At 35.5% G+C, this 12,503-nt stretch overlaps 1 protein-coding gene across 2 annotated transcripts in view; it reads left to right on the top strand.

Annotated features, from left to right (window-relative positions):
• The window catches only part of GRID2 (glutamate ionotropic receptor delta type subunit 2), a 731,038-nt gene that overhangs the window by 503,230 nt on the left and 215,305 nt on the right, over window positions 1–12,503 (top strand). For both annotated transcript variants that reach the window (XR_005828679.1, XM_040599440.1), the window contains exons 7-8: window positions 507–668; window positions 8,928–9,047. Coding sequence is in view for 1 of the 2 variants with exons in the window: in XM_040599440.1 (XP_040455374.1) it covers window positions 507–668; window positions 8,928–9,047 (282 nt within the window). In the remaining variant the exon portion in view is untranslated. The remainder of the gene's footprint in view (window positions 1–506; window positions 669–8,927; window positions 9,048–12,503) is intronic.

The following is a 12,503-nucleotide window of genomic DNA, read 5'->3' as shown; positions in this document are numbered from 1 at the left end:
GTCACGTTTCATTTGAGAAATTGCCTCAATCAGAATTGACTGCAAAAATCAGGAACAAAAACAACTATGAAATGATTTATTTTAAATTTTCTGAGTTTCTGTTTTTCAAAAGCACAAAACAGTGTTGAAGACAATTTGATGTTGTCTAAGTATCTGGTGACTGAAAAATTGAAAGTTTTAGGCAAATGGTTAAAAATAAAAGAAAGCCTGTTCACATTCACAAGTAGCACTTTAAATCCTGCAAATGGAGCTGTGCCAGCGATTGGGCTGCCTGTACTTCACATGTGTGTAGTTTGTTGCTGCAAATCGCTTGTAGTGTGACAGCCCCTAGCTGAAGTTTTTACCAGACCCAAAGATATGACTTTTTGACTCTTACAGTGTCTTCTTAATACCAAATAAATCATTTAATTACCAGAGAATTTTAGGTGAGACAAAACAAATGATAAATTCTGGCTGCTGGCAAGAAGCCACAAATAATAACATTAATACTCCTGATGTCGTTGCAGATTTCAAACCTGTATATATATGACACTGTCCTCCTGTTGGCGAATGCCTTTCATAAGAAGCTGGAGGACAGGAAGTGGCACAGCATGGCCAGCCTCACCTGCATCAGGAAGAACTCAAAGCCCTGGCAAGGAGGGCGATCAATGTTGGAAACCATCAAAAAGGTACCTTTCCCCTGTCTTTCCTCGTCTTTGATTTCTAAAATACTTGCATTAGGCAGTATTTCCTTCTGAGTTGCATACTAATCTTGCCAGTACCAGCAGTGTCTTTTCAAAGCAATATTTTAATATACTTACAGTTTCTGAATGAAAATAGTCTTCAATTGTTTTAGGCTTTTCCCCATGTCATAAAGAGCGTATTTGAAATCAAGTCAATGAGTTTGTTTACCAAAACTACCAGACTAGTGGAATTTCCAAGTATGAAAAATATTCTACTGAAAAAGTTTCACAGGTTAAGAGGTAAAGCAGATAAATTTACAATTTTATTTGTAAAAGAAGAAAAAAAAGGTTGCAGAATTACACCTGGGTAATGTTCTATGGAATTTGCTGTTGGACTGGTATTGACATTAATATAATGAAATAACAGAAATGAGGGTGAGGAAAAGCCTAACTTATCCAGTCTATATGCTAGCATTGCAGGACTGTTCCATATAACAGTCCCTACAGTGCTTTATCAAATGGTAAGTTCTCGCTACTTCCCTGTGTTTATTATTTCATACCTAAATCACATTCATGACAAAGCTGCTTTTCCTGTTCTTCAGTCTTAAAGATATTTTTTCTTAGTTATTCCCTTTCCTCATGATGTTTACAGCCTCCATACACTTAGAGACAATTATCACAGCCTTCCAGGTCAGTATTTAGTCAAAATATGCATAGGTTGATAGTTTACCCATCCCTGAAAGTTATTCAGTTCGTCTCCTTCTGTTACTGATGTCTTTCATAAAACTGCCTTCTCATTTCTCTGCATATAATGCCTGGTAATGTATACTTACATTTAAAGTTCTCAGTGCCTACATTGTAAATACATAAAAACTCAGGACAGTAAAAAAAAAAAAAAAAAAAAAAAAGTGCTGTATTTGCGTCTTTCATTACAAGGACATAAAAATATTTTAAAATATGATGTTGTTTCATGAAGTTGCCGTTCTGCTTTGGGCCTTTAACTACACCAGAAATGATGGTGCAGGCGAAATGTAAGGCTCTTTTGAACACTGCTTATTTTTTCCCCAGTCCTGGATCAATCTGCATTAGCTCCAAAGTAACAGTTCAAGGCTTTTGGTGGTGGTCTCCAGTTTCCATTTTAATATTTGGAAGTCATGAGGCTGCAAGGATAATCCAGGGTACATTTTTTATTTCAGGAGCAGGATATGGCTTTGAGGGACTCTAAACTGTATTGCTCTGAGCCTATCAGAGCAATTTCAAATTGACATTTGGCAGTCCCATGTATTTTAAGCTGTCTTTCAGGCAAGGGTAGTTCTGGAGCTTTTATTCTCAACTTGCATTTTGTAAATACTATTGCAGACTTTTTTATTAATAAACTAAAAGCTGTTTCTACTTACTCCATTCCAAGTAGAATGCCTGAGCCACAAGAGTCAAAATACCCACTTCCACTTTAGAATTAGAATTTACTATTTGAGTTGGAGTTTCAGGCAAAGTCTAGTAGCCCTACTAGCATCTCTAAATTTAGAAGTACTCCACCATGGAAAGGGCTGCCGACTTTTGCATTACTATTATTTTATTGCTTGCATTGTTTGTGGATATGCTACTGATCCTTTTCTCCTACATAAACACCTTTTATGCTATTTCTTACCACTATCTCACCTCTTTGCATCTCAGACTTTGTTTCATTCTTTGCCACGTCATCCTAGCTATTCAGTTTAACTTCCAATTCTCACAATCCTAAAATGATGTGATATAATAAAACAAACTCCTCCTGCGACCTTTCACAGAAGAGCTGCACTGTGTTGAAGATCAATTTTTGTAGCTTTTAACCCTGAAACACAAAAAGAAATGGTAGGGAGAAATATGAAGGCAATCAAGAAGGCAGGAGTAAGTGGAAATTTCAGGGTTGTGGTTAGAAGTTTGATTAAATTTTGATTAAAATGCTAAGGAATTTCCTGACATGTGCAGCTAACCAGACTTGCATCCTGTTGCTTTTGGGTTTCTCTGCTATTTGAATGAGATGGCTTTGATACGAAGCCATTTCATTGCTGTAAATTGAATAATCCAGATACTCCTTATACTGCATTTTGCTGACAGAGATCAATTCCTAGAAGTAACATGCTAAAATTGAAAGTCAAAATTTCATCCAAAATGAAATACAGAAATTCCCTCTGTGTGTGTATGTACCATTTCAGTCCCTAGGCAGAGGAATGCTAAAGATTGCAGCTGAGAGTTGCAATTGCACAAGAAAAAGGAATTCCGTTTTATTTTTCTGGTGTGGTGTAGTTTCTGTTTCACCAAAGTACTTATGTAGAAGAACGTCAGGATCACAGCTGTGTACTTTTGAAATTAAAAAGTTGAGATTGATTTTCGTTATTTTTGTTTTGTTATATATAAAACAAGATGATTGACAAATATCTGATGAGGCATCAGAAAAACAATAAAATATAAAAGTAATAAAAGGAACTTCATCTCTCTTTTTCAGAATACTTCAATTTTCCACCTTTTTTTTCCTTTAAACATCTTTTCTCTCCTGTCATCTTGGAACTTCCTCTAAAATTGAATGAAATAAAAAGCTTTTCTCAAGCATACCAGTGTTCCCTAATTTTGAAACAAATCAGTAAAAGTTAGCTCGGTATTTTAATAGTTTCTGAATAAAAGGTTCTCCATTTTTGTTTTGAAATCAACACTGTTTCAAAGTTGTAGTGTATAATGGAATATCACAAGAAGATATAGTTCAAGCTGAAGATACCTTCTGATGTTTCTTAAATGCTCCTGAAAAAAGAATTTCCATCCTCTGCACAATTTTAACTCTGCCTTCATAATGACCTGTATTGCAAAGCTGGACTCACCATCTTGTCCCAGATTGTCCCTCGCCTCAGTGCATTGTTGCATTGTAGACAACAGGGGGGAAGAGTTAAGGAAAAGATGCTTAATTACAGCCTGTCTGCCATAGAAAAGGACTAGCAGCTGAAGTAGCTGTTCTGGCAGCAGCAAAGTGGAAGTGATGTTGCCATCTACTGCTGCACACAAGTGAACTCTTGCTGCTACAAAAGCAGGAAAAACTAGTTCTAGAGGAAGCTTTTCTAGAAGAAAATCTATCTTCTAAATCAGAAATCAAGAAACAGGAATAGCTGGCAGTGTTTTAGCTGCAGAGGGAATCTCTCTTCGATTTATGGAGGGGAAAACAAGAAAAAAGATGGGAAATCTCTATAAAGCTACACACTGAAGAAGATAAGAGAAAGGGATGCTGATGTTCTACCTGCAGCAGCACTTGTTAAAAATAGGAGCACTCTGATGGTAAACAGACTAATTTCTTTATGATTAATGAGCTAATAGGGAAAAGCAGGGAATGAGGGGGTTTCAAACATTTATTGAAATGACAGAATAGCTGTCTGAATTGTTCCCTATTGTCATTGTTTACTTTTCACTGTTGAACATTTGATTCCTGCATTGCTATTTCTACAAACCAAAGGCTGTTTTTTCTGTGTGAATGCAACTGATTGGACAAAGCCTGAAAAACCATTTTAATCCCACTACAATTATTAAAATCTGATATCTGTTTCTACTCAATATGGAACTGAATAAATAGTTAAATTAATCAGGAAATACAATACTTCCAATGAATTTTGCCAGCTCTAGCAATTAGTTTTAAGTTCACTTCTGTAGCAGGAACTATCCCCAAACACATGCTCACTTGTTTATTTCCCAGTAAAGCTATTTCACAGTAAGAAAAATAAATATTAGTAGAATATAATTCTACTGTTGGAAAAAATAATCTTCCTGAATAGCTGGAGAGTAAATGTAAGTAGGTTAATATAGAGGATCAACTCAGAGAAATTATATCAAGTTACTGCATATATCTTTTCTCACACTTACCTATCTTTGCCCAGTCACATTTGTTTAGCTCAGTGACAAACAGCAAATTTTTAGTGCTATCAGCAACATAGAGCCTATTCCTTTGCGGAAAACAAGCTATACCATGTGCTGTTCCATGAGTCATAGGTGGAATTATCAACTAGTTCTAGTCTCAGAAATGGCAGTGATGTTCAGTGGTTACGTGCAAAAAAGGCACCAAATTATTTTTTCAGGTAGTAAATTAGACTCTTCATTAGCAGCTAAAAACAGTGTGTTGAGTTGAAAACTCAACAACATTTTCAATATCAGATTTTTTCAAGAATAAAATATGAAACTCCTGTGCAATGCTTATAGCGCTTTTTTCTGCCTGCCTCATAGCTTTTTCCTTAATTGCAAAATAGCTAGTTTCTGAGCATAATCATATTTTTTGGAGAAAAGAAGTAATTTTGAACAGGAACTGTGAGAGCAAGTACAATATTTTGTAACGGATGACTGGCAAGCTGACATTCCCAAGTGTGAGATCCTGGCTGCTAGGTAAATAGTGCTTTCTTGAGGGGCTTACAGTATAGTAGGGCCTAAGCATATATAAACTGTAGTTTATTTTGCTTGTCTAGACAGGACTCAAGTAGGCTTTAACTATATTATCAGGTTTCATAACAGCCCTGCAAGGCCCAGAGCGTTGATCAGAAATGTTTTGTCCTAAGAAGTGACATTTCTCTCTTCAGTTTCAAATGTGTCAGGAAATTGCATGGTTGCAGCTCAACCTTAGAGAAATTTGAGAGAGTAGGGAATAACTGTGTCTTCATTTTTCCGCAAATAGTGTTTCTTCTGTAAGTTAAGTGGAAGGAAAATTTCTTTGACTTTTACCCATTATCATAATTAACACTAAAATAACTCGGAAAAATCTCATCAGGAAGTTATTGCATCTGTAGCTGTCATACAGGTGGCCATTTCCTCCGTGATCTCCTTCCACTCTGCATTCACAGAGGGATAAAACACGTGTCATAAATCAAGTATGTGTTTTAGAGGGATTCACATGGTGAAAAATTTTGCAGAAAAACTGGAGGACTGAAACTTCTAGCCAATATGCTGTCCCATTCCCTCAGCCCTAAGCAATACAACAGCCTCACGTAAGCCTTGTAAAACGACTGCGTGGGACAATGAGGACGAGTAGAGAGCAATAACCGGATTGCATGGCCCGCAGGTCCAGCAAAGTACGGGACGTGTAGCGTGGAAGCATCAGGACCTCCAAGAAGTTTCCGATCAGATTTAGTATTTTTACTGGTATTATAGTTAATGCACTTTTTTGTCTTTCAGCCTCTGCCCTTTCCAATCCAGGAGCATTCCCATCTAATCTGAGCTCTTATTACACTATGTGCAGATGTACACAGTCTAGGAAAGAAAGCTTTAAAGTTGGACTTGATGATCTTAAAGGTCTTTTCGAACCTAAATGATTCTATGTGAAATTTTCAGAACATGATAAAATTGTAGATGACTGAAAGAAATTGTTCTTATGGTTACCACTGGATTCCAGAAATATAAAAATAATCAACAAATACAGTTTTTATCTTGCCCCACCAGTTGCAGCCATTTAAAAATCAAGGTAAATAGATCTACACAACAGTTTTGGATAGGGATTCAATTCCAAAATATGGTGGGTAAGTCTGTTAACCAGTACTATATGTTAGGGGCCATGTATATCCAAGGAATCCTGTGTTTTCTTAAAAAGTGGATTTCATTACTTCAAATGTAACTGAGGCGAAATAAAAAAGTGATCTTTTTTTAATCATATTTGCTCAAATAAAGACAAAGTTTATAAAAAAATGTAAAAGTTGACTAAAATTTTAAATTGTTGTTTCAAGCATCAAAAAATTACTTACATTTTAAACCTGATTCTATCTTAGTCTCCCATAAATTATTGTCCCTTTAATTTTCCATATTGAAATTTCCCAATTTAAAACTGCTTTGTAACAAAATAAGAAAATAGGAAAATGCTTTCTGCTGTACAAAGCATCTCTGTTAACAGATTTTAAATTTTTTTGGTTGAGTATTTCCTTTCTTTTACCTTTTTTTTCCAGAGTTTTCCCTTTCCTTTTTCCATACCTTGCTTGTGGCTCAGTTGAAATCATGGTGCAGCTCAGGTGGTCTGTAACAGGTTAATTAATTTTTATACCTTATCTACTTCAAACCCACAGGTTTAATTAACACTGTGGGGGAAAATGTTTTTGGAAGTAATATAGGAAATATGAAGTATAATATAATAAAAGCAGTATATGGTAAGGGGTCAGAGTGGTGCAGGACTAGGAGCAGGTGTTATGCTGTCAGGGAGGGTAAGTCAGCCAGATGGAGGCTTTCAGGAGTTAGATGGGGATCCAAAGCCTTGAAGATCTGTGCTGCTTTGCAGGCATTTCTACATCACATGTACCATGAAATTCTGGCTTAATTAACCAAAAAGCCAGATGAGACCGACTGGGAAAAAAGGTATGTAGAACAGGTTTTTACTTCTGGTTTGTGAATAGGGCGTAGTCAAATTTAAGTAAACACAAAAGATTTGTATTTGTGAAACTGAGTTATTTACCTAAGGATATGTTCAAATCTTTTTGCAGGTAAAGACAGGCTCACGCTGTCTTTATTCTGAACCAGCCAGAGGTGTGCTAATCCCAATCTAAAAGCCATGAAGGTGTGATTATTACAGAATTGTGCTCAAGCTAATAAGTAACCTCAGTGTCATGCTACCCATAGTGACATGCATCAAAATTGCCTGGATGGCTTTTACCGAGGGCAAAATGACCTGGGAGTGTTCCTGAAGAAGACTGTGCAGATGTACCTTTAATCAGGATGTTGGTTTTTTCCTTTTTAATGTTGATTATTTTTATTCTAGTATCTAAAAAGTAAATATTACAGAAAAGATTAAGAACACCCTAAGTATATGTATACATACACAAAATATCTTGTTTTTAACTGAAAGTGGCACTTCGTGAAATATTTATTATTGTTCCCTGACAATACTAATCCGGTGCTTCTAGTAAATTTTAAAGGTACTATCTCAATGATAGACTTCCTTATTTTTATTATAGTCATACTAATGTTTTATAAAAGGATGATAACAGGTTGTTATTTCATACTAATCTGGATTGGCAATGCAAATTTTGTACCCCTTCCTGGATTTTCTTCAAACTGAAGATGTGAGAATAGAGCTTTTTAAATCATCATTCAGCAAGGGTCATGTGCTTAGCCTAGTTTATATTGCAAGAGTTTATTTTCCGTGGGTTTTTCTCAGTGAAATAATAATACTCTTAACTGAAACAGCAATCACAACTGCAAAATTCTTGCCTAATGTTTTGAAGAAAAGCTATGCATTTCATATGGTTTTACACCACAGGCAGACTTTTCTCTTGTACATACTTAAAATACTGTTGAAGTTTTTTGAGGGAGTGGGTTAAACATCTAATTTTCCCTGAATCTGAAAACAAGAAATTTTTTAAGGTTAAAGGTTTTCATTGTAGGCATTTCACATGGCTCTGGTGATTTTGCAGATCAGGTCTGATCTCATACAAAGATGAAATGTGTGTCATGTTGAATTAACCCTGGAATATACATTGAGTGTTGCTGTGGCATGTATAGAATGTACTTTGAGTATTGCTGTGGCGCGTATAACCCTTTCAACTCTGACTCTTTATACTAAATATTCACTGTTTCACCTTTAGTATTTTAACCCTTTCTGATAAAAAAAGTAAAACTAAAAGCAAACTTGAAAAAATACTGCAGTTGTTGCTCATCTCATGCATTCTTAGTCGTGGAGAAGAGTTGTGGAGGAAAACAGAAAAATCACTGTATTCAGCTAGACAAGCCCTTCTTCATTTGTGCAGATCGCTTATGTTGAGCTCAAAACCCACCTAACTTTATCCAAAACTCAACCTCATCTTAAGTCAAAATCTCTTTTGGGTGACAAATATTTTGGATGGGAAAAGCAAAACTGATCAAACAAAACTAAATTTTGTGCACCTGCTTTTATACATTTGTCTTTACATTTGTTTCCACAGAAATCAGTCTCCTTTTTTTTTTTATATATATTTTTTATTTAATGGGGCTAGAATGTCTATGCGTATACACTGATGGGTCAAAGGACAAAAAATGGAGTTCAAATAAACGAAGAGTAAGGCTAATGCTTGTATTGCATCTGCTTAGCATTACTGAGTTTGATTCTTCTGTGAAGAACTTAACAGGTGCAGGCACAATTTAGGCTTCAGATTTTTTAGGTAAATGTGGCCTATGGAAAACTGTCCAAATTCTGGTAGTTGTGCATGTATTTTGCATAGTTAGTGCACAAATCCGGTGAAGAAACAAAAGGTTATTACACTTTTCTACCTCTGAGTTTTCACTCTATTTTCCTGTTTTTTCCAATAGGGTGGAGTGAATGGCTTGACTGGAGAACTGGAATTTGCAGAAAATGGGGGAAATCCCAATGTGCATTTTGAAATTTTGGGGACAAATTATGGAGAAGATCTTGGCAGAGGCATCCGCAAGGTGAGGCTACATATATTCATACAAAAGACTATTTTTACTGATTTTTTTCCTAACATTTCTTGTGTTCCATGTTAATAGAAAGGTGTTTGATGGCAGATAATGTGTTGTTGTGTATCATTAAGAGGAGAAAGAAATGGGTAAAAAGTCTTGAACTTCTAGATATCCATCTATTTTATTATTACAAAGAAGCCTTGCAGTAGGTTGTGTTGATCAAGGTGTTTCTAATACAGAAAGTGTTAAGCTGCTGGTTGACTGTTGCAAAAGACCAGTGAAAGCTGCTGTTTTGTATCTTTTGCAACTCATTTCCAAAACAGCAAATTCTACTTTGAATTTTGTTTAAAGCACCCAGGCAGGCACTTGATACTTATGGCCAAAGTGGGATGCTGCAGCCAAAAGATGATTAAAATTCATAGGTGCGGAAAATCTGTTGTAACATAGACAAAATTTCTCTAATCTCTTGTCTTCTTGAAATAAGTACATGGTGTTTTAATAGAAAATAACTTTTACAGAATAAGTGTAACATGATGTAGCCAGGTGCCAGACAAGGTCCAAATACTTGGACTTAGATTGTTTGAGGAAATGGCCTACATGTCCAGCAAAATTACTATTTCTTGATATTTCAGTTTTGTTAGTCTGTAAAAATAAATTTAAGTCCTGTGTGCGGAATGGTGGAAGCAGGTCTGTATTTGCAACACATATCCTTAACTTTGGATCACTGCCCATCTGGGATGGCAAAAGTAGCAAGAATTGTATGGTACCTTTTAGGAAAATAAAAGACTAATAGGCTTTTCCAGGAGCAAGTCTCCTTCAAAGAGACAGACCTCCTGAAAGACAATACCAAGATCTCTTAATTTAGTGTATCAGATCTCACTAGGTTGTATATGTGAGGAACCTGAAGTGATTGTCTGAAAGCAAATGACAGAGTAAGTTATCTTAATATATGTAAACTGGTTCCATCTGTCAGTGTCACTATATGATGAAGTACATCATTTGTTTGCGTGCCTTCTGTAGTAACAGATAAATGCTCTGAAGGAAGGGAAAGATAAGTAAGTTAGAAGTGTCTCTGAACTCCTGAAATTTGTCTTTCACTATTTATTGGAATTGTTATTCAATTCCTGCTGTTTCATCTGTTGTCAATACCTTAACGTACATGCATGCCTATAGTTACGTCAACTTGAGCAGAGATCCTGACAGATGCTTCAGAAACTAAACAGAACTGGATCTTGTTGATATTTGGACATGTGCTTTGCAAAGTCTTTAAGTGACCAGAATGTTGGATGAGTCCTTATTCCCTCATCCATAAATTCAGTCTGTTTCAATATATTTTGACTTGACTTATTTTTCATGCTATGCATCAAGGAGCTATTTATTCTTTAGAGCAACCAGGTAGTTCTTCCTAAGACAAATCTGTATCTCTACATTTAATTTAATTGGTTGACTTTGGCTGGTTTTTTACTTCAGACATCCTGTCTGGATGAATGCCCGAGTGCAGCATTAAATTGTGTTCTTCCATGTCACAGAAAGATAGAAGAGAAAGAGAGACGCACAGAAAAGTCTTGGAAGTACAGAAGTACCAAAAGACTTCCTAGCCTTTCTAACTTTTTTCTGATGGTACAATTTAGATTTTTAGTGCAAATTTAAACTATAGTACAGTTTTTTTAAAGAAGAGATTAATGACCATAGGCACCCATAAGTTGTGCAAAACAATGGGATAGTACAAATAGACTTTTTAGACTTCCTTGTTTAGGCTTTATCATAGTTCAAGGACAAAGAGACATTCATTGTCTTTGAAAGGAAATAGATTTGCAGTTGGTCAAAGAGAACAGAGTTTTGAACAGAATATAATCAGGCCATCAAATTCAGTGTCACAAGACCCTGTTCAGGAGAAAAGCAGAGTTGTAAGGTCCTGAAAGTACATGGGTTTTTATGTTTGCAAGATGAGCATTTAAAATTAAATATAGACATTTTAAGACTTTTTTTCTGCTGAAGGTTGCACTATAAATGTCTATGCCTAGAGTTTTGTGATGCACTGCAGCTGGTTAAAAAGAAGAAAGTGTCCAGAGCAGAAAAGATTTAATCTGTTCCAATTTTTTTTCTAAACAGCATTCAGTGATCCAGAGAAAGCTTTAGAAAGAGTTCTGGTGTAGAGAAAGGAATTTTCCTTAGAAAGAAATTTATGTATGTATTGTGAGAATGTGATAATTGTTCTTGGAAGCATCTTTCAAAGAAAATTCAAAATAATTCCAATTAAATATTGTATCTTTTTTTACACTAAATTGAATAGTAAAAAGATTTTAAATAAATATGATATTTATATTCAATGTCTTACAGTTAAAAAAAAAAAAACCACCCAAGCTAGGGATCCTAAAACATTTACATCAGAGATAGAGAAGAAAATTTTTAAGGGGAAAATGCCATATGTTGGTTTAATCTTTTGACAAAAGTTCACATATTTTCTTTGATTACATTTTATTCTACAATGTGTGAGCCACTTGTGTTGGAAGCAAATCACAATAATTACAGGAGTCAGCTATATTTTTGTTAGCTACACTAATTAAAGTGCACTTCAGATTTTCATATATTTAGTGGTCTGACTACAGAGCTACCTAACCATTTTTATTTCTCAACTTTAGTGGAAACAGCTGCAATGAGCAGACTGACTGAAATTTCTAAACAAATGCATCTTCCCTAGTTAATGGGTTTCCAAGTACTTTTATAACAGATAATGAAGAGTGAAATCATGACAAAAGGCCCATTGAAGTCCTTGGGACCAGAGGTTCACACCAAGTCGAATGTGTAAAGTTGTGAGGGTTTTTTTAGCCTGAGGAACAATCAATTGATTTTAATTAAAGCCAGTAAAATTTTAAAATAAACATGAATTTCTCAAGAGTCCGAATTCTGCTTGAACTCAGTTCTGTTTGGGGGTTGCTGTCATGCATAGAAAGCAGTGGGAGGATTCATGTGGAATTTCATTGTGTTGGGGTCTTTCATCTAGCCATAAGTGAGCAAATTCAGGAGGAGGATTTGCTTGAAATATAAATTTTGTACTATTTTGTCTGTAAATGTTATCCATCACCTTGCACGGATCATTCAGACTGTATGTGTTGCCATAGTCAGTACTTAGAGTAATACAGTTAGATCACTGCCAGATACTGATTTTATTGACACCAGTGGTGTTACCATCCCAAGGGAACTGCAGAAAAACTCTTTTTACACATCATACTGTGGCGTTTGTGCAGATATAGTTACATTCAGTGGAGACACGGGTGTATTTCTGACATTTCTCTGTTGGCATTTGTCTGTTGGTGTTTGACATTTGAGTATGTATTCTTTGACATTTAAATTTCAGTGCAATACTTTTATCTATACAGTTGAAATAAAAGCTGCCATTCCTGTGAAAAAACACCCAATAAACAAACTAACAAAAGGGAGTTGATAGCTCAGAGGAGTACTGCC

This window comes from Falco naumanni, chromosome 1 (genome assembly GCF_017639655.2).
Source record: "Falco naumanni isolate bFalNau1 chromosome 1, bFalNau1.pat, whole genome shotgun sequence".
Lineage (NCBI taxonomy): Eukaryota > Metazoa > Chordata > Aves > Falconiformes > Falconidae > Falco > Falco naumanni.
This window is presented reverse-complemented; position numbering and strand designations above follow the sequence as displayed.